Source organism: Hyaena hyaena, unplaced genomic scaffold (assembly GCF_003009895.1).
Source record: "Hyaena hyaena isolate Hyena2069 unplaced genomic scaffold, ASM300989v1 scaffold_343, whole genome shotgun sequence".
Taxonomy (NCBI): Eukaryota; Metazoa; Chordata; class Mammalia; order Carnivora; family Hyaenidae; genus Hyaena; species Hyaena hyaena.
In genome coordinates, this window is record NW_024080975.1 from 487,248 (window position 1) to 513,952 (window position 26,705).

A 26,705-nucleotide genomic window follows, 5' to 3' on the forward strand; every position below is an offset into this window, starting at 1 on the left:
AGGAGGAGATGACTCTAAAGAGAGTTGAGATGTGTGTGTGTGTGTGTGTGTGTGGCTGGCGTGGGCAGGTGCAACCAACCCAGCGCGAGGTACCCAGTGCCCTGCTAACATGTGTGTGAACACACACACACAGGCAGGCACACACACACAAACACACAGGCACACGCACCAGAAACAAGCTTTCCTAGACAAAGGCTTCCATGGCTTCATTCAGTTCTGTTCTCTGGTCCTTTTTAAAAGACTGCTCTGCACCATCCGTCGCTATGTGACGCTCTTCTAGTCCATGTCATTTTTAAAAAGCTTGTTTTTACCCCCAAATCGATTTCGTGATTTGTTCCCTGACCTGAAGTGTGAACGTCACTGACTCAGCCATGCTGGATGGCATGTGTGAGTGAGAGTCCCGCGAAACATGCGCCTCCATGGCTGGCATGCTGGTGGCTCCTGCCTGCCCAGATGCCGCCTGGCCCCGCGGGGACCCGACCCAAGACTTCCTAACATCCGTCAGCTCTCACGGCCAGGGATCCAATCTAACGTCACTCGTGAGCACAGGCGGGGATTCCAAGTTTCTGCTTGAATTCGAGTCCTTGCTACTAGATCAGTGGGTCAATATGCTGATGATTCGGAAAGGGATTGAGAAATAAGTCAGAGGTCAAACCTTGGGATGCACCGAAACTCACGCTTTAACGACTGCGTCATGTGCAAGATCGACCACCCTGAATATTACCGTTATTTTCAGCGTCTGATGTCAGTCTGGTCCTCCTCACTCCGTCCCCTCCTTTGATAGCCGCCAAGCTCAGTGACTGAATAAACTCTTCAGGTACAAAGTACACACTTCGGGGGGTGGGGAGCATAGCTTTTCCAGTCCCGTGCAGGATCTCTCGGTGTCAAAGTGCACTGACCCGGTTAGCTGAGGGGTCTCGGACAGCGCACCGTCTGTCATTAGGGACTCAGCGAGGTTCAGGCAGCAGAGTCCCTCTCATCCGGTCTGCACGGAGCCCGGCACATGGAGGCCCAAGTGCAGAAGACAGTGCTGCCAGCCAGGGCCCCTCGGCTGTAAGCTCAGACCAACCCCCGGCAGATGCGGCTTATCGGAAGACGATAAGAGCCACCAAGAGAAGCATCGGGAGGCTGGGGACCAGGCTGGGTTTAGGCAGGAGCCCAGAAGCTCCAGGGGCCTGGGGAGCCTCCGCCGGGGATGATCCACACAAGGTGCTCTACCTGGTGTGTGTGTGGGGGGGTGAGCTCAATCCACTTCTTATTCTCCGGATCCTTCTCTTCAAGCTCTGAGATGCAGCTTGGGCTGTGTCCCACCCTGTTGTAAGGAGAGGACCAGGCACCCGATTGATTCCACTTTGGGCCACCCTGTCCGGGGGAGGGGATGAGGAAGAGCCCAAAGAAAGGTGGATTCTGGCAGAAGAGGTGACACTGAAGACTCACAGGGAAAAATGTGCTCGCGGCATGTGTGGATTCCGTGTTTAAATGATCGGACAAAAGTGGATACTTAAAAAAATGGTTTTTTTATATTTATTTTATTTTATTTTTTTAAAATATTTTTTTATTTATTTCTAGGAGAGAGAGAGACAGCGTGAGCAGGGGAGGGTCAGAGAGAGAGGGAGACACAGACTCTGAAACAGGCTCCAGGCTCTGAGCTGGCAGTCAGCACAGAGCCCGACGCGGGGCTCGAACCCACGAACTGTTGAGATCATGACCTAAGCGAAAGTCGGACGCTTAACCGACTAAACCACCCAGGCGCCCCGTATATTTATTTATTTTTGAGAAACAGAGAGCACGATCAGGGGAGAGGCAGACAGAGAGAGGGACACACAGAATCTAAAGCAGGCTCCAGGCTCTGAGCGGTCAGCACAGAGCCCGACGCGGGGCTCGAACCCAGGAACCGGGAGATCATGACCTGAGCCAAAGTTGGATGCTTAACGGACTGAGCCCCCCCAGGCGCCCCAAAAGTGAATACTTTTATAGGTCAGTTCATGAGAATAATACAGCCACTCTGTTTGGTCCTTGGCATTTATTCAGGGCTTTTCCTTCAGGGAAATGGAAAGAATGCCCCTTAGAGGTGAAAATTGTGCTTACTTGATGAAGCCACAGTGAGACCGCCCCTTGCTGTGTGCATCCTTTAGGGATGTGTTGCTGTATGACAGAGCTCATGAACAACGTCTCGAGAGGAGACTGTATATACTTCATCGCTCATTTTCATGGACAACATGTTTGTTGCTATGTGTGTGTGTATGTTTATGTACACAAAACTTGACTCCCCTATGCAATCCTTCAAGAAATACTTACTGAGGGCCACTGTGTTGTAGGCATGTGGACTTGTCCCGGTGAACAGAACAGGTGTGCCCCCTCCCCTCAGGGAGGGCCCAGCCCAGGGGGCAGGTTCCATACTGCTCCTCCGAATATCATTGCTCTGCCTTTCGATTCGCATTTATCGACTCTAGCATGTTTAGAAAATAGCGTGCCCATTCTTAGGTCGCTGGAAAAAAATCAACGATGCTGTGTACTTTATTAGATGCCACGCGTATGTTCATGTTTGTGGCAGTTCATAGCAAGAACATTCTAAAAAAGCTGGATCTCAGTCCCGTATGGAAGCTACAAGACCGTGCACTGCCGCCAACCGCTGGCAAGCGAGCTAACACGCTTAGCCCAAGCGGCATCATCTGTTTCGTGCACAGGGAAGGTTTGCATGGCCACGTAGCACAGCGGCTGCATTCAGACTCCGGAGTCAGCCAGGTACGCTCCACCTCTCTGTGCCTCAGTGTCCCCCTCTGTAAGGTAGGCACAACCAAGAAAGTGCCGCCTGCCTCACCGTCTGCTGTGGGGACCAGACGGCCGAGGCTGGCACGGTGCCTGGCTCACAGGCAGCATCATAGGACACCGCGTGGAGAAAGACCTTCCCGTGCCAGTGTCTCCTTTGGGCCTGGGCACTCGAGGACCCTGCCGTAGCAGCAGGCGGTTTGGGTCTGGCTTTGGTTTTCTAGTAAAGCTTCCTTGATCTCTCAGTTCAACCATCTTTTTTTTTGCAAAGCGCGTGGCAGACTCGAGTGGGTACACTTCCCAGACTCTTTGATAAGGAGTGTGGCATGGACACTGGGCCTGCGCGCCGCGGTTTAATGACTTCCCACAGTAACTTCTTATATCAAAGATGATTTTCCTTAAGCCTGGGAGTTGAAACAATATATTTTGCTTAGAAGTAAATAAGTGGAGATGGAGGAAATGAGAATTTTCTTTGCTGCCTGAAATGCTTTTGCTTTTTAAAATTTCATAACATGTGCTTTCATTACCTAAAAAAAAAATATCTACCCTTCTTTGTTTCTTTATCTTGCATTTTGTTCCACTTGGCTTCACTAGGAGATTTGAAAATGAACTGATGCGGAAGGTAAATCCAGAAAACTTTCATCCAGTGTGTATTTCCAACTTGAAAGCCACTGTTTATACTTCAGCTAAATTTTAGTTAACGCACTAGGTATTTCAGCAGACTTACAAAATTCCCCTCGATGAATTACTTTTCCCTACATAGTTAATCATGAGAGCAGAAGCAGGCCAATAAAATTAGAAACGAGGGATCTCTAACTAAAAACTATCATAAGTAAAATCTGAATTTGAAAATCGGTATGTAAAGCCAAAAGAAGGCTTTCATTAGGCTATTTGCTTTCTCATGATAAGACGTTAGGGTTATAATGCAATTCAATAATTTAAAATCATTTCAATGGAAAGAATCAGAAGTGAGGAACAGAAAGGGTAGGGAAACCATGCATTTAGTAAATAGTAAGCAGGGAGCTGTATGCCAGACCCCGCGCCTGGCCTCGGAGGGAATGGACATGCGTATGCGGACGAGACGGACACGGCACAGACCTCGCAGGCTTGCGTTCGCTGGCATGTGGAAGGGACTTTGGGAAGCGGTACCGCTTCTGGGTGAGGTGATCGGGGAAGTTCTCCCAGGGAAGTGGCTTGAGCCTGTGCCTTGAGGATGAACAGGCTTTAGGGATGGACGGGTGGCTTTCCCGCTAGCGAGAATGGCAATAATCCGGGTGTGTGTGTTGGGGGGAAGGGGGCGTACATAGAAGGCTACAGATGGAATATGGTGGGGAAATAAATAGGTGATCCACGTTGGCTTTTTATGAACCACTTGGTAAAATCCCTGAGTAGCTACCCGAGAGGCGGTGGAGGGCGTTTTTGAGAATTCAGTCTCCTGGCCCAGCGCCTTGCCAGCTGTGAGGTGCTGGTGAGATCGCAGAAGCACTATGAGCGCCGCTGCCCTACTGTGTAGAAGGGGGCACAGGGCAGTGGCAAGAGTAAGGTGGTGCACGTGTAGAGCTGAGCCTGGGTCAGGCCCAGAGTACACGGCGCATGTATATTGACTCTTTACAGCAGGAAACAGCAAGTCGTCCCTAAGTGTGAGTTTTTGTTCTTTAAAGACCTTTCTAGGAGTGTTTGCAGCCTCCACACATCCATCTCTAACGCCAGCACTGCTGATAGCTGGCCGCGCTCGGCCGAGGGAGGAGGGGGTGAGGGGGCCTGCAGACCATGGTCCTGGCAGAGCCCACGGCCTACGGGTTGACCAGTCGACCGGTGGTGAGGGCCCAGCGAATGACTGGCACCGGCAAGCGTGTGCTCTCTGCTGGGGGCTGAAGAAACTCCGCCCTTCCAGGCCGGCCCGCACGGGGCGCTCAGGGACAGCGGTCCTGACCGGAAGTGATGCACGGACTTCCCTTCCCAACATCCCACAGAAATATTGCTCGGGAATTCCAAACGTGCTGAGCTTCCAAGGCGTCGATGTTGGTACTTGCAAGAGGCAGCGAGGCCTGTCTGGTTGTCCTTGGGGACGACACCGGCCTGTGTGTCATCCCCACTTTGTCAAGTGACATACGGCTAGCACGCTGCACACACAGAGGACACGCTTGAGAATCCTCTAAGACGGAAAACTGTGCGTTCTCAAAGCAAAAGCTCCCTTCTTGCTATCGGTGGTCCTGAGTATGAGATACCCAAGTATGTGATTGTGAGTGGAAAACCAGGGGTGGAAATCCGGTATTGGCAACTTTTCCTTTTTCGTTTGTGTGCAAATTTTTCACCTAAAAGTGGAGATTTAAATAAGGCAGGTTGAAGTGCCCCAGTGAGAAAGTTCAGCCACTGAATCTTATAACAATTATACACAAGCCTGTTAAGTTTTCCTGGATCACGCCAGTATCCGGGTTTTCTTAGAATCAGCACATTATCTGGATGGCAACCAAATGGTGTTGCCGGATTGCACTCGCGAGGTGGATTCCACCCGTTTGTGCTCTTTTCTCACTGAGGTGTCCTTCACTCAAGTGCATCTGTCCTCTGTGCTGTTCCTGTAAGTTCGCGATGAAAATACGTTAAACTCTAAAAACTTTCTTTTTCTGGGAATAGTTTCAGTGTTCCTCATGCATCCACATTTGCTGTGTTAGCTTCTTGGGATTCATCTCAAGTCATGCCAGTGGTTTGAAGGATTTGGGTTCCAACACACACACATGCACGCATACGTACACACACATACACACATATGCGCGTGCGCACACACACACAGTGTTTTCTAGCCAAAAGAAATTGAAAAGAAGTTGTTTCTGGAAAGCACCCCATTTTTTTTTCCATTTGTATGATAAAGTATGGGGGATACTGTCGTATTTGTTAAACTGGCTTGTTTTGTTAATTCCTAACACCTACTGGTAAAGCGTGGAGGAGACTAGAAATCCAGTCTGTGCTCACTGGTAGCTCATGGGAGGTGACAGGTGAGCCGGCAGACACGGTGTCGGTGAAATGTGTTTATGCCCTCATCCGTCTGCATCTTTGATGATGTGCTCAGAATTTCATGTCACGTTGGAGGAAACTTAAGAATATTTGTTATTTATGTTCATTTATTTTTGAGTTGGAGAGGGAGGAGCAGAGAAAGAGGGAGACACAGAATCCAAAGCAGGCTCCAGGCTCCGAGCTCTCAGCACAGAGCCCGACGCGGGGCTCGAACCCACGAACCGTGAGATCATGACCTGAATTGAGGTCGGACGCTTAACCGACTGAGCCACCCAGGCGCCCCAAACTATTTGTCATTTTAAAAGCGTGTTCAGTGTGGATGACGCCAGGGGAGGAAGGGCAAGGGCCAGCCGTGGTCTGCTGGTTGTGTTGCGGTCGGGAGAGTCAGACGTGGTGAGTACACACGTGGCCCCACCCTGGGCATCCCCTCATGTCCTCCTGGTCCCTCAGAGAGTAAGCTCGCCCGAGAAGGGGTCACGTGCGCCCACAGTGTTGCAGCCTGGACTCCGAGGCCCGGGCAGGGCGACGCGGTGTGCACACAGTGATGGCCGCAGGCGCACGGGCACCTTGCTCTGCACCTGTCGGTCCTGGGCACTGAGAAGTGAGGTGGTGTTTACGGTGGTGCCATCCGCAGCTCTTTTCTACGACATGTGGCTCTTTCTTCTGCGGCTCCCAACAGTCAGGGGCGCCGCACTGACCCCGTCGGTCCCCACCCCCCCGAGGCGCTGCTCCGACTCTTCCCCCCGCCCCTCAGCAGGGCTGCAAGCCACACAGCACACGCGGCCCTTCCCAGACGACAGAGCGCCCCCCAGGGGGAAACGGGGGCGTGTCCAGGCTCCAGGACATGAGGTTGTGACCAACCAGAGTTTTACTTGTTCCCCCCGCTTTTTTTGAGATGTAACTCAGAGGCCATCAGAATCACCACTTTAAAGTATGCAGTCCAGTGGTTTTTAGTTATATTCACGTAGTTTTGCAGCCATCCCCCTTGCCTAATTGTGGAACACTTTCATCACCCCGGAAGACAGCCCGTGCTTATTAGCAGCCGGTCTCTGCCGTCTCTGCACTCACCCCGTGTCTCCGCCCCTGCTCCCCACGAGTCCTTGGCAGCCACTTACCTGCTTTCTTTCTCTTTGGATTTGCCCTTCTGGACGTTCCATGTAAATGGGGTCACATAGTATGAGGCCCTTTGTGACCAGCCGCCTTCCCTGGATGTCTTGTTTAAAGGCCATGCATGGTGTGACAGGAGTCCGTGATTCTCCCCTTCGTGTGACTGAGTTCTGTTCCATTGTGCAGACAGACCCATTTGTGTATCTGCACATAGGATGATGGACATGCCCTTGGCTTTAACATCGTGTTTCTCAGAAGACTCTCTGTCAAAAATAAAACTTTGGGGCGCCTGCGTGGCTCAGTCTGTTATGCATCTGACTTTTGTCAACTGTCTTGATTTCAGCTCAAGTCGTGATCTCCTGGCATGAAATCGAGGCAACTGCATCAGGCTCTGGTGCTGACGGTGTGGGGCCTGCTTGGGATCCTCTCTCTCACTCTCTCTCTCGAAATAAGTAGATAAACTGAAAACAATATTTTTTAAAAATAAAGTGTCAATTCTGTCGGACCCTTTGTCTTAGTTCTGCTCTGACCCCTTGAGTAAGCTGGAGGCCCGGCCTGCTGCCCCCGGTCTCCTCCGGGCTTTGTCTCCGGCAGACGGGAGGTCACGTGCTTTCCCTGAACTTCGCCCCCAGTGCGGCTCTGTCCCTCGTCACTATTCGTTCGAGCGGAACCAGGGCGGTTAGTTCCTGTTTGGTGTGGTTTTTTCCTTCCTGAGTTGTTGAATCTGACTCTGTTGTTGTGATATGCAATTCTCTCAAGATCGAGGCTTTTCCTAAATCTATCTTTGTGTCTTCTCAGGTGGACCCAGTGTTTACGAGGGAAGTGCAAGCCAAAGTAAAGAGGTAAGTGTGGGAGGTGAATGAGTATTTCGCAGGAGAGGAAACCTGGTGGCCGTTACCTCCCCCCCACCACTCACGGCACCCAGGCTCCCTTCCTGCCCTTCGCGCGCCACCCCCTGCAATGTCCTGATGACGCCAGGAGACCCGAGGGGCCCCCCTTCCCCCACTCGACAGCAGGGACACCGCGCTGGTAGCGTGAGCAATCCCCTCGGCGGTGGTGACGCCCAGCTGCGCTCGCTCAGGGAGACGCTGATGACAAACCCATAACTGTCACTGAGCACGATGGCAAGAAGTGGAAAGACCCAAACTGTCCAGAGCTGGGTCGAACCCGGGGCAGCAGGGACCCCAGGACACAGGCTGCTGCCGCTGCTCACACACGAAACAACGGGATGAGGCGTGACTCCAGCGACGTGGGTCCTGTCTTTCTCTGTCCCGCTGTCCTCAACCTGAGGGTGGCAGGTGGCCGCGGAGCCCTTTTCGGCGGGGGCACGGAAATGGGCAGGGGCCAGGAGGGTCGCCCCCATTTGGGTCGGTCCCCTTCTAGGCGATTTCCTCACGACCCCCCGGGACTGCCCGTAGGTCACGGACCCCTCATCAGCGAGGGGGAAATTCCGATTTCATCCCCATAGGTGAGCGGATGCCCTTACGTGGCTCGTAGGTAACACTGCCTGCAGTTATGTGAGTGGTGGGGTGGGGGGTTGGACAGACGGGGATTGGTGTTGCTGGATGAAAACGAGAAGAGGAACCTTCTGTGACAGAACACGCCGGCTCTGGGCAGCGGGAACACGGCGCTGTCCTGTTCTTAGTTTAGTATGTGTTTATTCTATGGCTGTGATCGTCCCTGTTAGTATTTTTTAAAATCTTTTGAAGAAAAAGGCTTCGTGATTAGAAAAAGTAGCCAGAACCGTGTCTCTGACCTCCAGCATCTGGGAGGTGAGGTTCACAGCGAGGGCGGCTGGCTGGAGGGGGGGTGGGAGACACCCTCATGGGGACGCGTGCGGAACCCGCTGTGCTGTCCGGACGCCCAGCTCAGCATCGGGAGACTTGCCCCGAAGCTGTCGCCTGCCCCCCTCCCTGCCCCCCCACGACTCGCAGGGACACACCCCCACTCCTCTTTCAGGACCGCGGGGGTGCGGCTGGTGGGAGAGATGCCCCAGGGGGACCTGCACGCGGCGCTCAAGAACTGCTTCGCGGTGGTGAACAGCTCGGTGTCCGAGGGCATGTCCGCGGCCATCCTGGAGGTAACCACACAGCCCGGGGGTCGCGTCCTGCTCAACCGAGGTCCGCTCTTCTCCATTTCCCTGGGATTTCCCATTTCCCAGCGTCGTGGTTAGGTTGTACGCGGGACTGACACACACAGAACCACTTACTTTGTCTGCAAAGTAAGGCAACGCTCGGTCGCCTCTCCGAGCCCTGAGCCCTTCGCGGGGAAGGCGCTGACTTGCAGGTTTGCCAGGAACTGGCTGGAGGGTCGTTGTGGCAAGAAGCCTCCTGTTTCCGATTTCTTCTCCCTCTTTTCAGGACGCTCCCTAATCCCAGAATTCCCGGGGTGAGGACAGGTCGGACTTTCCCTGTGGCGGGGTGGGGGGGGGGCCGGAGCGTGGAGGGGGTTACAGGTGCACGGGGAGGGGGCGGGCGGGCCGAGCGGGTCCCCTCACCCAGCGTCCAGCTTCCTCGGCACCATGCGGCACAGAGTCACCTGTTCTCAGGGGGAGGCGGGGAGGGAGCCTGTGCGCCCTGGGGGGGGGGTGGATGGAGCCCGTGCGCTCAGGGCCCCCGTGTCAGGCTGTGGCCTCCGAGGACCAGTCCACCCAAGCCTTTGAGCCTCCGTGGTGGCCAGGTGCCTGACCAGGAGACCCCAGCCGCTTCCTGCGGTTTCCTGAGGGGCCAGCCTGCGCCTGGCCCAGAGGACTTCCCTGTGCCTTGCCGTTACTTCGTCTCCCTCTGGAGCCCCTTCCAAGCGGGGGCTGAGCCGAGGGTGGCCTGCGGCCCCCCTGGACCTTCTCCAGGGCTGCACATGACACGCCGTCGCTCACAGCCCCCGACACGCGCCTTGCCGCCGCAGACGCGCCCGGGGACTAAGTGGCGCAGGTTAAGACTGCTTGTGAGAAGGAGACGTGGCCACGGGGCCTCCAGGACGTTGGGCCGGGTTTCACGTTTCCTTCTCGCTACGTGGGCTTCTTCCTTCGATGGGCACCTGGGGCGCTGCGGTCGTGTTACTGGACGTAATATCCGTGACATCCACTGCTTCCCTCGGACCCCGTCTCGTTGACTGACCTCGCGGGCAGCAGGTACGATGAGCCATTTCACAGGACGCGGCGCGTAACTAAAGCGGGAAAAAGAACAATCGTCCCTAAACTAAGACATGACTGATGTGGGTGCCTACTCTTTTCCTGTGGCATCGTTTAAAAAGAGCTAAACCCAAAGCAGCATCAGGAACGGGGGTAGAGGCTGAACATGGGTGCCTGGATGCCAGTGCTGGGCACCCTCAGAGCATGTACAGCACGGACCGTAACCTGCTTGTCGTCAGGCACAGCGGGGACCACCATCGGAACTGCATGGTTAGCATCCGTCTCCACTGAGGCTCCCAGCGAGGTCAGTGCAGGCCTGGGGTTGGGGGTAGACGCTCAAACCCGGGGTCAGTGCACACTCCTTCACTCTCGGTCCAGCTTCAGAAGCACAGGCTGTTACAGCCGCAGTCCTTGAGCTGGTGTGGAACGGCTCCTCTGTTCTTGTGCAAGTTCCCTAAGAAAAAGTGAAGTCGAATTCAGGAATGATTTCAAAACCGGTGCATGCGGCATCTGACTGCAGATGAATTGATGCTGTCAAATCTCATTTCCTCCCGAGGAAAGGCAGCTGTGAGCCAGTCCGACTAACGTACCCGTGGCTGCCGTGCTTCTCAGAGCCCCAGAATAGCCTCTGGGGTGAGGGCTTTGAATGAAGCTGATTTTAGGGGAGTGGTCCGGGGGCTTGTCATCAGGGTCCATTCAGAGAACCAAAGTGGTGAGTCACAGAATGAACGCCTATCACTTTTGAAGGAAGCGATCTTTCAACCTCTCAGAATTAGCTTTGTTTGGTCTTGTTTTGTTTTTTTCACGGAAGCAAATAAAAATCTCATTTGCTAAAACACATCTCTTATCAAGAGACTCCAAAAATCAAACTCTCTGGGTGTGTGGGCAGTAGAATGACTATTCCTGCAGCAAATCTATAGTTTCAAGTTTGGGATCATCATGGAATTGAATTCCCCATGGAATTAAATTGAAGTAATACAAAAAAGTATGCTCTTACCTCAGCCTTCCTACTTAGGGCCCCCTCCCCAGCCCAGCCCAGAACACGAACACACACACACACACACACACACACACACACACACACACGCCACCCTCTGGGTCAAAGTTTCTGATGCCACAGGGGAAGGAAGGCCATATTCTAATTTTATTTTATTTTATATTTTAGTAAGAGAGTTGGGGGCGGGGGGAAAAAGGCAGAGAGAGAGAGAGAATCTCAAGCAGGCTTCATGCTCAGCACAGAGCCCAACATGGGAATGGATCCCATGACCCTGGGATCATGACCTGAGCCGAAATCAGGAGTCAGACGCGTAACCCAATGGACTGAGTCCCCCAGGTGCCCCAGTAAGGCTGTATTCTAAAGCCAAGAGTAACAGGATAATCTCTCCATCCCTTGGCTTCCAGGCCAAGCCCTAGTGATGGAAGACTTCTCAAGGCTTTGCGTTGAGAAGCATTCTAATCCCGGTGATGAGGGATCCGAATGCAGCGTGGGTACACGTCGTGAATCCTGGGATCCACCCCCCCCATCCCCACCTGATAGGCAGCAGTCACCATGCTGGACACGAGTCATTCAAGGCCCTGAAAATGCAAGCAAACCTCTCTGAAAGAAAATCTGGACCATGGAGATTTTTGACCTAGGGTGTCCCTCTGAAGTGTAAAAACCCATAAATACAGGTGGCCATACCCTCCCTTCATCACCCGCACTATGCTCTGGAGGCTGATCTGCACGTGCAGAGGAGGTATCATCTCTGGAATCTTCTGGCAAGTCTGCAGGAAACGAGGCACCAGCTACAAAGCTTCTTTTTAAGGTGGAATCAGAGGTTTCCGTCCACCCAATGGAGGGTTGAAGAGCTCACAGGGAAAGGAATCAGGTGACTGTGGACTGAACCGAGCATCAGACACCTTCCACTGTCCAAAAGCCTGGTACAGGTCTGCTCTGCTGGCTGCTCCACCTGCGCCCCCCCAGCCTCATCCCTGATCACCAGGGGAGAGCGAACAGCAGACGCACACGCCCACCTGGAACCAGACGTCGCTGGTCCGGGTCTCGTGGGGACCAGCTTCGTATGCTTGTCCTGCCCTGGGACTTCGCCTCTCTTGAAGGCAGTTTGTTGTGAAGGAGGCGACTTCATACCTTGGGGAAGTGACTTAGGAATCAGATTCCTTTTTTTTTTTTTAAATAGAACTTATTGTCAAGGTAGCTAATATACAGTATATACAGTGTGCTTTTGGCCATATTTATCCTTCCTTCTCCCACAGCCCTACCCTGGCTATCATACCCTGGCTCCCAAAAATGTGATCAGAGAACATACCTTTTATGATTTTGATCATTTTGAGTGTATGGAATCCTATCTATTTTGATTTAACATATGGTCACGTTCCGGAAAAGGAACCATGTGTACCTGGGAGGAATGTGTCTTCTGTAGTTGCTGGGGACGTGCTGAAAATGTCAGGTTAAGTCGGTTCGTGCTGTTCAGGTCGTCTGTCTCCTTCATGGTTGTCTGTCTAGTTTTTCTATTATCAGTTATTGAGATGGGGTATTGAGATGTCCCATTATTATTATTATTATTTATTATTAAATTAACTACTTCTCCTTTCAATTCTGTCAGTCTTTGCTTCACATGTTGCGGGGCTCTGTGTTCTGGTGTGTGCACATCTCTAACTTCTGTGTTGTCCTGATGTAGCGATCCTTTTATCATTATGAAATTTCCCTCGTTGTCTCCTAAAGTCCATTTCATCTGGTGTTAATACAGCCAGGAAAGTTCCTATGGTTACTGTTTACATGGTATATTTTCTCATCTTTTTACTTTCAAACTTTTGTGTCTTTGAATCCAAAGCGTATCTCATGTAGGCGGTGAATATAGTTGTGTCTTGCTCTTGTTATCAGGCCTCACGATGTCTGCCTTTTGAGTGTGATGTTTAGTCCATTCATCTTTAGTGTAGTGACTGAAATGGTTGGTTTCCGTCATTTCTTATGTGCTTCTGGAATCTGTTTGCTACTCTTTCCTTTAGGATTTTTATGGAGAGTTGTAGACGTGAGATTGGCCTGTGGCTTTCTTTCCTGTGCCATCTGTCTTATGCTTTGGTATTATTTGGTATTATTGTTGAACTTGTTTCATAACAACAATTTGGAACGTGTCTTCCCTCTCTGTGGTCTGGCACAGTTCCTGGAGCACTCGAATCGTTCAGTCTGATGATTTTGTAGAATTCCCTTGTGACACCGTCTGAGATGATCCTTCTGAGATGAAACTGTTGTCGACAGTTTCCTTGATAAGCTCTCTATTTCTTTTATAGAAATGGATCTGTTTTAGCTTCCCTACTTCTACCAGGGTTAATTCAGTAAGATGCGTTCTTCTTAGAAACTACCCATTTCAGGTAGATTTTCAAATTTATTTGTAAAGATTTCTATAAAGAGCCTCCTATGACTTTACAGTTCTCTGGTTCAACGGTTACGTCCCCCTTGGTGTATCTTATTTTGATTTCTCCTTTCTTCTGGTGAAAAGGGTTGCTGGTGAGTTCTTTATTCCATTGACTTTTTTTTTTCCTTTAATGCCTTTCTTCTACTTCCTTTGTTGTTGTTGCTGTTTTTTTTTTTTTTTTTTTTCATTTCATGGCCTTTGGAGTCAAGCAAGCCTCCTCTACTGTGTAACACCACCTCGTTACCTCCCCTCAATCACTTGGCCCCATCACCTAAGCCTCCTGCATCCCGCCATCTGCAGGCTGATAACAGACATGTATCCAGTGAGTGGGCAACTCTCGGTGGCCTCAACAGCCTTACGTGTAGGGTGGGTGCCTGAAGTAGGGTTGGGTTGATATGCAAGTGAGTCTACACAACAGGAGGGGTGATAATAAGATCATTTTTGCCTGAAACAGGGATATGAACTCTGTCATCCTTCATGACTGGCCGGTCTTGTGATTCTCTGATCACTGGTTTTATAATCTGCATTTGTCTCTTTAGCACTACACTTACATCTATAGATCTCTCCTCTCAATCTCTGCATCTGCCACAGATTCTTCACAAATATCCCAGTGCTTAGCCCAAATTAGGAGCTAAATGTACTGTTGAAGTACGCAAATGCTAGGGGGTGCCTGGGACAGAGGAACACGATACGGGGCTTGCCATGCACCCTGATGGGTCGATCACCCTCTTTCTGAGCTCTGCCCTGACACCAGGCAGTGGGTGAAACAGGACGATCTCAAAGGTCTCATCCATGCAGAGGTTTTGGCAGTTGGTTGACAAATGTCTAGAAATGAAATCACAGTGTGTTGCACGAGTTTAACGAGCTAGCGACCCGTGCTGTGTGACGATCAGAGAGACAAGCCGTATGACTCATGGCATCACTCACCATAATTCTGTTACGACCTCGTAACTGATGTAGTTGATGTGCCAGTCAGCTTATGCCACAAACCACATAATGGTGCTTGTGCAAAGAGAGATCTGAATTGTTCGTGCACTGTGGAGAGGAGAGTTTAGTCCCTCATTCCCAAATGATATGATCAAGACCCAGGGAGACATCCAGGACCTTGATGGTATCCTTGCTCCCTCGGTGGTTCTTGGGCTGAACAATAGAATCGTGGGAGGTACTTTCACAAATGCCTGATCACGGGGTGGCCGTGTCGGGGGGAGCCCAGTCAGTTCTGCTCCGTCTCTCCAGGTGATGGGGCTGTACTCCAAGGGGCACACCCACTGTGCTCTCCTGGAACGAAGATAATAAGACTGGGATCTTAATTCAAGACCAAGGCCTCCTGATCCCCAGCACGTGCCATCATCCAGGACGCCAGACCATGCCTGCAGGGTGTCAGAACTCAAGGCGCCCAACCAACGGTCCGTAAACACTTGTGACCCTAGCGTTGGGACGTCACCATTTCAGGTTACTTCGCCCTGGAGTGGATGAGCACTGAGGATCTGAGTCCTGGCCCTCCAAAAGAAAACTGGAAAATCTGACTTGGAGACCTTCTGTGCACTTGAAATGCCACCAAGAGAGACAGACAAAGACGGACCCATCACTGTGTTGGGGACACAGCGGGGCGGCTGGGGAGGAGCAGTTCGGTGGGGGCTCTGGTCCACCAGTCAAGCCAGCTCTACCACTTTCCCCGACGTGTCAGAGGAGTGCGGACAGGAAGGGTGTTGCCAGCTCTTGCATTCTCTGGGGCCTGGATCTTAGACTCAAAGTAGACTGGGAAGGCGTAGGTGATGAAAACCAGGGAGCCCACCGACAACAGCTGGTGGTTCAGATGGCCACGGTGACCAACACCGACTTAGAATTCACTCAGTACAGGGGCGCCTGGGGCACTGGCCCCACAGCATTTACTGAGCGTTTACTACGTGTCACACTGAGCTCTGGTGTTTGGTGGGTGTTGCTGGCGTACCTGCCCTATGAAGGCTTTGGTGTCACAGACCTTCCCATGCAATATACGAAACGGCTATGGTTGGGTAAACCTACATTTCTGAGAATCGAATATCACCCCTTTGCGAGCAAATTTTGATTCCACGGAAGTAGATACCACAGGCAGAGTCAGGGTGCCTACAACGTACTTTTGTAGCACAAGAGCCAGATTATTGGTCTGCTGTTGATGCAAGTCAGTCCTGCCCCCGGGCACCATGTTGCAAAGGGGTGTCCCTCTTAGCCGCTGGAAGGCACCCACCACACTAAAGTCCTAGGTGATAATAGCCACAGGGGATCAACGTCAGCGGCCAAAATAGAATCGGAAGGACTAGCCTAACCTTATACCCTTGCAGGTTGGGTGGGCCCCCCCAAACTAGAAAGAGAACCAGCGGGGTGCTTCCTTGCTGGCGGGTGAGGCCAACTGTGCCCGCCACGTGCTTCCGGACGCCGCCCGAGGTCTCATCCAGTCTCTGCTGGGCTGCGCAGGCCACGCGCTGGCCCCCTTCCTTGGGGGGATGGAAAGCCTGCTTCGGGAATAGTCAGGATGATAAGTCACACCCCTTCTTTCTCCCGTCTGCAAGCCGGGGGTGGGGGGACGTGCTCAGTCCTCTGGGTCTCGCTGCTTGTGCTGTGGGAAGACTGCCCGTCGGGGGAGCGATGAGGGTAATTAAGGATGTGTGCTGCAGGCTGCTGCTGTCCAAGTGTCCGGTAAGCATTTGGAGAGAGCGGGTTTCTCTGTGACACCGTGGCGACCGTGTCACACAGAGCTTCGCGGTACATAGCTTTCTGGTACATAGCTTTCCGGAACCTGCCGCAGTAATTACGATTCAGCACGTACTTTGTCAACGGCGTGTTTGGACTGGCTTCTCAGTCTGGCAGCTGTACTTCTGTGCGCTGCCGGAGGTCCAGGGGACGTAGATGTCGCTCCCCCACAAACCGGCTCTTCCTGCCGGAGAAGCTCTCCATCGCGACGGCCCACCTGACTTCTCCCCCTTCTGTCCTCAGGCGATGGATCTGGAAGTTCCCGTGCTGGCCAGGAACATCCCCGGGAACGCAGCGGTGGTGCAGCATGAGGTCACGGGGCTGCTGTTCTCAGACCCGCAGGTAAGGGACATGGTCCCCGGATGGGCTGTCAGAATGACTCTCGTTCTGCGGTCTCCACTGTTTTCTCCAGCGTCCGCGCCCCCCTCCCTTGCGGCAGGAGCCCTGCGTGCGGTGCGCGTCCCCTGCGATCACGGGTACGCCCGGGCCAGAAACCCAAGCACAAGCCCTGCTCCCGCGTCTGATTCTGCCTCTGCCGGGCGGTGTGGCCTTGAGCAAGTCGGATGGCCTCTGAGACGCTTTGTCTCGTTTCCAAAGACTTCTAGAAGGAGAGCCTTCTAGAACACCTGCTGGCTTTCGGAAGATCGCCGTGTATCCGGTCACTTGCAATGCCTCCAAACAAGGCACAGAGTGAGCCGAGGACCTGCGTGTACATGCGCGCACACGGGCATCTGGAAGTGACACAGGACGGTGTGGTGGAGAGCGGGCACGGTGGGGGCGCACGCGTGTGTGTGCCTGGACCTCCCGGGAGTGTCTGCCTGCCACTGAGCCCCCCGGGGACCGTGTGCAAGGCCTGTGGCCGGGTCTCCAAGCCCTGCTCTCTCCTCGGGACAAGCACAGCTCGTGGCACCTCCTGCCGCCCCGAGGTGTGAACACAGGGCTGAGCGTGTTCACGGCCCGCGGCCGGAGCTCGGGACCTGTCATCCCCAAAGGACAGCGCCCGTGTCAGGCGGGAGTAAAGTGAGAATCTTAGGCCCGAGTACTGTTCTGTAAAAAAGTCTTTAATAATCAGGTTCTACTTACCAGCGTCTTAATTAAAGCACATGTTCTATTCAGAAATGTAGGGATTTGTGCTTACAAATTATAGGCAGCTCACATATTTGGGAATGCGGTTTTTCAGATTTCCCTGTGGCGACATGTGATCCGAGAACGCCGTCCCTTCCCTTCCCCGGGGATGACGACGGCCACCGCTCTTCCCGGCTGCCTGGCGCACTGGCCGGCCCGGAGGCAGGTGAAACAGCAATGGGGGGGCCTGTCCGGCACTGATGCCTCCCGTCCCTCCAGCAGTGACACGAGCCACAGCAATACCAGCCCAGGAAGCCCTCATTCTCCAAACAAAGGCTTTGCTCTTTACCCCCTTCCGCACCTCTCAAGGTCAGCACCAGCCGAGCTGTTAGGTCCAACGGCATCGTCTCCACCCCGGAAAAGTGCTTTTAGTTTCATCTCCCCAAACGCAGCATCCGTTTATTTTACAGCCCGAGTTCAGACGCTGTAACGTGGTCAGCGAGCATGTGAACACGGGAGAGTCATGGGGCTCTCCGGTGTCATCTAGCTTCCGGTGGGGGCTCCTTCTAACATTAGCAAGTGACCCGCCCACCGCCCCTGACAGGGTCAGCCGCCTCTGCCGGCGACCGGCTTTCCTCGAGCTCTCAGACACGGAGCCGCGGCGCCCACAGCGTTCAGTCGAAGATTTATTTTGATTCCAACACCTTGGTTTTACAAAGGATGTTTAAAAAAAAAAAACGCTTTCGATTGCACATGGTGGGGGGTGGCTGCATTTTTTAACAGGCTTTAAGAAGCGTGCCAGACGCGGCTGTCACGCACGGCTTTGTCTGTCTTCTCTGCGGTTGTGACCAGACTCGACCGAGCCCAGGGTGGGGGGTTGCTTCCAGAGCAAAATGCATTTTAAATAAACTGGCAGCTCTGGTTATAGTCCTGACAACCGAGGGGCTCCGGTGGGATCAGCCACTGGCCGGCTAGCTCAGCGTAGCCCTCAGTCCCCGGGGAGTGGACACGGAACCTGAGGAAGCTCGTGCTCACACGCTCCATACCCTGCTGGCCCCCCAATCCCTTCCCTGTGTGCCTGTGGCCCCTTCTTCACGCTCCGTGACAGCCAGCCTGCCCGTGGTCGAGGGGGCCCGCTGTGTGCTGAGTCCTGATGGCTCACGTCTCTTCCCCACTTCGGGTTTGGGTTTGGAGCCAAGCCGGGTCTGCGTGCGGCTGTCTCCCGGAGCCCCTGGGTGCCCTGTCTGGCCCCAGCGGTAAATGATCCTGCCACGTTACCACCGTGGTCAGCCGGGACAGCAGGAGCGAGGTGGCGGGGGGGGGGGGGGGGGGGCGTCGGCCCGTGAAGTATCCGCGTGGCCGAGAGCAGGGAGATGGAACAGAAAACGGGTTTGAACGGGGCTCTCACGGGGCCAGGTGGCGGGTGCCCTCAGGTCTGGGGTGCGTAGTGGAGCCCACACAGCCCGGCTGAGCGAGGGGGCCGCCGCGTGCCCAGAGCCGGCCACCCGGGCCCCTGGCCGGACTCACAGCCGTTGTCACGTTTGAAGAGAGGCTGGAAATCCCAAACTGCAGTTGGATTTTACCAATTTATAAATCTCAGTAATTCAGTTTTTAAACTCGTTAGTTTAAGTGCGCCGAGGGCCTGTCCGGGTGCGGGGAGGGTGTGCCGTGCGGGCCGCCAGCCCGTCTCTGCAGGAGCCAGAGATGGACGGTCACCGCCGCGGGGACATTCCCAGCGAGGCCCCGTGCAAGGTGGCACGTTCTAGGCCCGGGGCTGCGTCTTGCCCTCCAGACCGCTGGATTCGCCAGCCAGAGGGGCGTGTGGGGGACAGGACAAGAGTGAGGGCCTCCCCGTGTCTGCCAGACAAGGCCCGTGAGCTGCGCCTGGCGTGGGAGCAGGGGGCTCTCACTGGGCCGCCCGTGTAGCAGGTGCTGAGCTCGGTCCTGGAGGTAAATGCCGGGAGGGAAAGGGTCCCCGCTCCGGGGGGCTTACGGTGCAGCAGGGTGGCTCCCGGAGGGGGCAGCGTGTCCTCATGTGCCCCCAGCGCCAGGAGCACTGCCCCTGATGGAGGCGGGGCCCGTGCTTCGTAGGGACCGACTCCCGTCACACTCACGGTCCTGCCCGGCCCGCAGGGAGGGGCGCTCGGGGTAGGCGGGACCCCACTCACAGAGGCTGGGGCGCGTGAGGGCGTGCGTGGCGGGAGAGCGTGCGGTGTGCTGGGTGTCGCAGGGCACAGCATGAACGGACAAGGACTCACGAGGAAGGTACCTGGGACACGGGCACCTGGGGGCACGAATCCGATGCCGTCCCGTGGCCTCCGTGGCCCGGTGTTAGGCTGTGATTTTTCATATGGTGCGTTTTGTAAAGACAAACTGACAGCGTACAAATTAAATGAGGAAGTATGCGTGACTGGCCACTGGGAGACAGTCCCCCTTTCTCCAGGACACACGCACGAATGGCCCGTCCCCCTTCCCATGTGGACAGACCACCCTGTCACCTCTCGGTGGTGAGGTGACACGTCGTGAGTGGTGTGTCCCCTGCCACTGCTCTCAGCTGAAGCCACGGGAGGGAGTCCAGCCTCGCTGCCACTGCCACAGATGTGGAGACAGTGCACCTTGTCCCCCTGGGGGCCCCGCACACCAGCGTGTGTCCAGCAGAGCGGGGGTGGGGGAGGGTGCCGACCCCGATGCCTGGGACACTTGCCAGCTGGGGGCTCCTGCCTCGGTGGGGCCGTTCCCGGGGCTGGCGGTCCACAAAAGCGTGGCCTTCAGCTACTGCCACCACGAGGCACGGCTGGTGGCTGAGGTCTGAGGGAAGGAGAGCTGTGCCCACCGCTGATGACGCTCTGCGTGCACGTTCGTGTGCACAAGGACAGCGGCCACCAGCCGAGGCGTGGCTACCCCTCCCCTGCGGGTTTGTGGGCCGAGGCGGCCACGCCCGGACTCAGCCGGACAGCGGTGATCAGGAGCCTTTCTAGCGGCTGGAGGCGGCCTCCGCCCGGCTCTGCCTCAGCCCCGGGGCCGCCTCCCACAGCCCACTTCCCTGGGGTGACTGCCAGCTAGCCGCAGGTCTGTCCGTGTCCCCGAAGCGCAGCCAGGGTAGCGTCATGGCAGCTCTACTTCGACTTTTCCTGAGGGCTTTGCTCTTTCTCTCTCACTCTCTGAGGCTCCCGACCCCACTGTGGTCGCCTTGCGTCCCCCAGAACCGTCTCCCGGCCGCCTCTCCTCCCAAAGCTCTCTCTGACCTTCTGGCCTCGGCTCCCCGAGACGGGAGGCTGAACGGCATGAGTGTCATTCCCGCCTTGGCCACTGCGCCTCTTGCTGTGTGACCCTGGGCACAGTTCCCGGACCTCTCTGTGCTCCCGTTTCCCTGTCTGTGAGAGGAATCATGAGAACAGCACAGAGCCCCGGTCCCTTTCTGCAATTCTGAAATCCAGAAAAGCGCTTGAAAAACAATTTAATTTTTTGTGAGCCGGGTGCCAAAGCCGACTTGGCAGCGAGGTGGTATCTGAGCTGATGCGAAGTTATTTGTGGCTTTGTTTATCCTGCTTCGTGTGACTGTTGGTACGTTTTGATTTGGAAATTGCGGTGTGTTGCTTACGGGGTGCCGCTTAAAGGCACTGCAGGGCACACAGTAATGGAAAAGGACATAAACCCCGTCATCAAAGGCCCCAAATCCTGGATTCTGAACACGAGCGGCTCCAGCAGAAGGCACGTGACAGGTGCTGGCTGGTGTCGCCGATCTGTGGCCGGTCCCAGCCCCGCCGGGGGCTGTGGGCCACACACCAGCTGTCCCCGGCGGAGAGAGTGAGAGCGGCCTCGCACCTCCCCGAGGCGTCCCCTGCACGCGGCTGGGAGCAAAAGCGAATGAGCAGGGGACTCACTTTGCCACCATGGGGATCACAGCCGTGGACTGCGCTTGCCCTGCCCGCCGCCTGCCCCACGCAGCCCAGGACGGGGGTCAGAACACGCGCCCAGGCCTCCAGCACGCTGTCCCTGGTTCCAGAGCATCACCGGGGTCAGGGGCCCGGTCTGTGGCGTCTCTGGTTGGGCACAAGCCAGGTGCCGTCCTACAAAATGGCCTGAGCTGGGGCTTGTCTGCCCGAAGCTCGGTTTTTATAGGGTCGATTTTCGCTTCTCCTGGAAGAAGAGGGATGGATGACCGCGGAAGGTGGCTGGGGTGCAGCGCTCTCAGGGCATCTAGGTAAGAAGCAGGTGCTGCATTGTGGCCGCGAGGCTTTTGCTTTCCATGGAGGCTCCTCCTGCCCCGTGGCGTTAGGGGGACGTCGTCACGACAAGGGCCCCATCAGGGGTTCAAATGTGGGTTCTGTCGAACTGCCCTTGCTTCTCCTGCCCTGGACCTTGGCGGTGCCCCCGGGAGAGGAGGCGGGTCAGACGGATTCAGCGGGGAATTTTCCCAGCAGCCCCTGAAGACCCCGCAGGGAGGCAGGGATGCAGAAAACGGCGAAACGCTCACTGAATCCTTACGGAAACGAAACTGTGCCCTTTTGAGTGATTTTTGTTTTTAACTTTAGAAACCTGTAGCCTGAGCCCTGTTTGCACACCTGCGGCCCTGGGGGGTGGGGGGGGTGCTCTGGGCCACACCCGTGTTTCATTTCATTTGCCGTGTGTTTCCAGTTTTGCATCACTTGTTGGTATTTAACACGGAGAGCTTTTAGGTAAATGTCTGGAATCTAGGCTTCTCTCGAGGAGCATAGAGAATGTGACGTCAAGTCCAAGCCCAAATTTTCTGTGGCTCAGGTGGTCGCTGGAGCTTCCAACGCCGGCCCAGAACCATGTCTGCATCTGTCTTTGAACTAAGGTGTGGAATGCCCATACCTGCCTTCTGTTTCCTTTTTTTCCCCTTAAGTTTATTTTTTGAGAGAGAGAGTAGGGGGAGGGGTGGTGCAGAGAGAGATGGAGGGAGAAGATCCCAATCAGCAAAGAAAGAATCCACTGACAGCGCAGAGCCTGACGTGGGGCTCGAACTCACGAGCCATGAGATCATGACCTGAGCTGAACCAAGAGCCGGATGCTTAACTGACGGAGCCCCCAGGCACCCCCGTTTCTGTTTCCTCTTAATTACCTTAGCACGTGTCCCCTTTAACACCATATAACTTAACAACCTGAACGACCATCGAGAGTTGGCCGTTTCGCTGCATGAAGCCCCAGATGAACGTCCCCTCCTCCGGGATTTGGCAATCAGCTGGTCAGTTTTCTGGCAAGTTCCACAGCTGACAGCTCTGCAGAATCCAGGGTGCCCTGTGCTGTGTCCGAGGAGCTCTGCTATGGTCTCACCACCTGGGGTGTTTGCTGAGGCGGCCTCGGCCCTGGTCCCGCGGGCGCCTCTGCCCACGCGTCGTCCTCAGCAGGCCAGCGTGAGTGAGAGCGGGGGCTTTGCTCCGAGGTCAGACTCGTCACCTCTGACACATTCCGCTGGTCAAGCAGGGGAAACAGACCCCCACCGGGCACGCGGGAGGCGTGGCGGAGCCTTACCGCAGAGGAGCGCGCGGGTGCGGACGGGGCTGTGGCTGTGCCCTTGCATGCAGTCGGACCCCGTGGGCACTTGGCCGTCTGTCCACCCGCATTTCTCAGGGTCCGTGGGTGTGCGTTCAGCCTGTGGCCTTGGAGTGTGGTCATGCAGAAGCTGGTCGAGCCCAGGAGAAAACAGTCCCAGAGCTGCAGGGAGGGAGTCTGATAACCGCCAGTCAGGTTTTCCCCTTCTTGTCCCTGATGCACCCGTTCTCTCCCTTGACCTCCGGCCTCTCACCCGGGGCTCTGTTACGTGGTGGCCGGGGTGTTTTGTGTTCCCCACCCGAGTCTCTCTTGCTCTAAGTGTGCGTTTCTGTTTGGTCTTCCGTGCGGAGAGGGGACGGGGCACTTCCTCACATTCCATCCCTACGAGCTCCATCATTCAGGATTTTGCTGTAAAATGGTTACATTCTGTAGAAATCCTAAGACACGGTTTGGGTTGCAGCCAAGGTCCGTGCGTCAGATAAATCCAAGATACGACCACAGTCGTAAAATGATGCACCGAAGCCGTAAGCCCCTCGAATCACTTTTATAAGAATATTGTTCTACTATAAGGTAAGAATAAATATGTTACATTTTTATTATAAAAGAGCACCCGTTTACTAAAAAGCGTATACACAACACATAAAAATCTAATTCCGCTCTATCATAAATATCGCCGCTTATATTGCTGGCTGTAAAGAGCATTCAACGTTTAATTAACAATAATTTTGAGAGTACGTGGACTTTCCTTCTAAATGGCAAAGCATCACTTGTTCATCTGAGCCCTGGCTGCCTTCTTGGCGTCTGCACAGGCTTCCTGGAGTCCCGGGGACAGTGACGGCCACGCGTGCGGCGGGCTGTGCCCGGAGCCCTCGTGCTGACCCATTCCGCCCCTTCAGCATGCCACGAGGCAGGCGCCGTCATTGTCCCTCAGTTATAGATGAGGAAACAGAGGCACAGAGCGGTTAGGAAAGTCCCCACGTGGAGGTGGGGCGTGAGGTTAACGCAGGCCTCCTGGCTCAAGAACTCGGCTCTGGGCTGAAATGCAATATTGACACATATGCGTGGGGCCCTCCTCTCTCTGAATATTGTTTAACAACCAAAAAATAATCATTGTAATTCTGTCCGGTCGTGAAGGGCTTTGCTATTAGAAACGGGTCAGCAGGACTGCACTTGCCTTAGCGGCGACGTCGGGGGCATGAACAGATGACGCACGTCAGCGGAAGTACCACCCGCAGCTAGTTAACAGAGGGAGAGCCAGGAATCCGAGGATGCTTACGTCCCCTGCCCCTCCTTCACCCGGGGCGTCCAGGGCAGGGCCGAGCTGGCCCATCTGGTGGCCACGGGCCCTGAAGAGAGGGTGAACGTGAGGTCAGAGGGGTAACTGGCTTCCCCAAAGCCACACAGCTAACTTACGTTGTGCAGAAGGGTTTGAACCCAGCTCTGCCTCTGCAGCCTGCACTTCCCCCCGCGGCAGATCATCTGGAAACACACTCTGCGCCCTGGAGAGAGGAAGGAAGACCCAGCACAAAGGGAGACCCGTGGGTCAGGGGTAGCGTTGGACGGCGTGTGGGGCCCGGATCCTGGAGTAGGGCCAGGCGACACCTCAGCCGACACTCATAAATGAGGGAAGAAACAGTGGATTTAAGAGTCGTTATGTTATGCTGAGCGAAATAAGTCAGGCAGAGAAGGGCAGATACCATATGTTTGCACGTATAGGAGGATTAGGAGGAACTTAACGGAGGAACAAGGGGGAGAAGAAGGGGGGAAATAGTGGGGGAGAGGGAGGGAGGCAAACCATGAGAGACTCGTGAATGCCGAGAACAAACTGAGGGCTGATGGGTGTGGGGGGGGAGGGGGGATGGGCATGGAGGAGGGCGCTTGTGGGGATGAGCACTGGGTGTTATGTGGAAACCAGCTTGACCATAAACCATTAAAAAAAAAAGAAGTCGTTGCAGAGGAAAGAGACAGCGGCTTTTGGCAATTGGGGGCGGGGGCGGCATGGTGGGTGGCTCTGCTATCTTTCCCTGGATGGTGACTGCAGTGCACGTGTGTGTGTGTGTGTGTGTGTGTGTGTGTGTGTGGTCACGTGATTTCCCACTCCACTCAGTGCCTCGTGCCCTCGAAGGCCGCGATGTGCAGGACGTGGACAAAGGAGGGCCCGGGAGCTAACATGGGCGCGGGCGCCTGGCGGCCTCTGCAGACCCAGCTCACAGGCGTGTACACCTGTCTCTCCCCCCCCTTTCTTGGCAGGACTTTGTTCACCTGGCAAAGAGACTGGCCAGCGACCCTGCGCTAGAGAGAGACATCGTGGCCAACGGGAGGGAGTATGTGAGAACGTACCACTCGTGGCGGGCGGAGAGGCACACGTATCAGCACCTCGTCAGGACCCTGGGGGGCGGCACCCAGGACTAAGGGCGCTCGCCTGGTGCCCTGGCACCCATGTGCGCTGCCGCCAGGTGCCGGCCCTGGGCAGACACCGAGACAGGCTCGGGCCGCGAGCCCCCGGGACTAGTCACACCAGTGGTACCGGAGTCCTAGGTAAACAACATCCGTTCTAAGGCAGAACCTTTTCCAGAACCTGCTTCCAGATAACATCCCAGGCGTGTTTACCAGATCGGAGACGCGGGGCCTCCTGGGCGGGGGCGGGGACGTGAGGAGAGAGTGCATTAGACCCCCGTGTACCACACAAGCCACCCCAGTGCAGACGCTTCCCTGCGGGTCTTCTGAGGACTTATGACCCATCGTTGTTCAAAAAGCAAACACTAAAATGACGCCTGTCCACAGAGAGGAGCCCTGGCCGTGTGTTTAACGTGCGACAGAGTCCACAGCAAATCCGGGCCCTGCAGGTGCGTGGACGGGGCCCCGGCTCGGCAAGCGTGCTCCTCGGGGCACCCGACACGGGGCTGTGGGTGAGTCCACGTGCGGCACAGCTAGCCCGTCAGGCATGTAACTGAAAGGCAGCAGACGCTCCCTGGGGATGCGGCGGTCCACCCGCAGGCGCCCCCCCTGCCCTGGGTCAGATTCGAGCGGGACTCGGGGGCCCGGTGCTCATAGCCTGGAAGGTGCTGGAGCCTGGGTCTCCAGGGTCGGCTCAGGTCCTCCCTCCCACAGCGTCAGGGGCCCAAGGTGGGGGCACAGCGGGTCACCAGCTTCCAGCCGGTGCCAGGACCCGCCCTCTGGTGACGGCACCCAGCTCAGCAGCTGGGAGACCCGGTGTAGCGCATTTACTCACGTGGAGCGTCACTGGAATGACATCCTGGCCACACCAGCACGGCCTCCCCGGGCCTGGTGCTTACTCTGCTTTGGTGGCTTCCCTGGCCCCTGGTGGGTGTTGAGTCACTGCGTCCGGGGAACACTCGGGTACAGTAAACGGGGTGAAGAGTCACACTGCGTCCTGGGAGGCAGGAAGCGGTGGGTGTTGAGGAGGTAGAGCGCCCTTCGGAGCCCACACCACGCGGAGTCTGGCTGGCTGGTGTAGACGCTGGCAGTCCTGGGGGGCGAGTGGTCGCCAGCATCACACGTGCCTGGGGCCCCACCCAGGACAAATGGACGCAGTTAGAGTCTGTGCCATGTGACCCGATGCTCCTCGTTCCCTCGCTCGGAGCAGAGCCGGCAGGCAGCCACTCCCCGAGGCTGGGGCTCGCCCTTGTGACCCCCCCAGCGCTGAGGCTCCCCGAGCGGGCACAGCAAGGAGGGGACACGAGGGAGAAGCCGAGCCCGAGACAGCCCCATCCGAATCTGGAACTGGCAGTGCCCCTTAGAGAGAGCCGGGTGGGGGCTGGGGCCGCCCAGCGATGCTGCTGCTTGGAAAGCTCTGGTTGTCCGGAAGCTTGAACCCACTCCCTGTGGGAATGACACCATAGATGCTTGATCGCACCGTACCTGAACACCATAGGTTTCTATACAAACATGCTCACAAGCTGGATGCACTTTGGGGATGGGGGATGGGCGTGTTTCCAAAT

The 26,705-nt window shown here is 55.4% G+C and overlaps 1 protein-coding gene across 9 annotated transcripts in view; it reads left to right on the plus strand.

Moving 5' to 3' along the window:
• The window catches only part of GLT1D1 (glycosyltransferase 1 domain containing 1), a 77,726-nt gene extending 52,198 nt beyond the window's left edge, over positions 1-25,528 (plus strand). The window contains exons 9-13 of one of the 9 annotated variants that reach the window (XR_005531320.1): positions 7,687-7,730; positions 8,848-8,968; positions 9,766-10,322; positions 10,575-10,730; positions 11,420-12,728. Coding sequence is in view for 5 of the 9 variants with exons in the window: in XM_039249570.1 (XP_039105501.1) it covers positions 7,687-7,730; positions 8,848-8,968; positions 16,405-16,503; positions 24,994-25,155 (426 nt within the window). In the remaining 4 variants the exon portion in view is untranslated. Of the gene's footprint in view, positions 1-7,686; positions 7,731-8,847; positions 8,969-9,765; positions 10,781-11,419; positions 12,729-16,404; positions 16,504-16,600; positions 16,750-24,993 lie in introns of those variants that run through there. The other 8 variants (XR_005531321.1, XR_005531319.1, XR_005531318.1 and 5 more) reach the window with 8 other exon arrangements.
• The last annotated feature ends 1,177 nt before the right edge of the window (positions 25,529-26,705 follow it).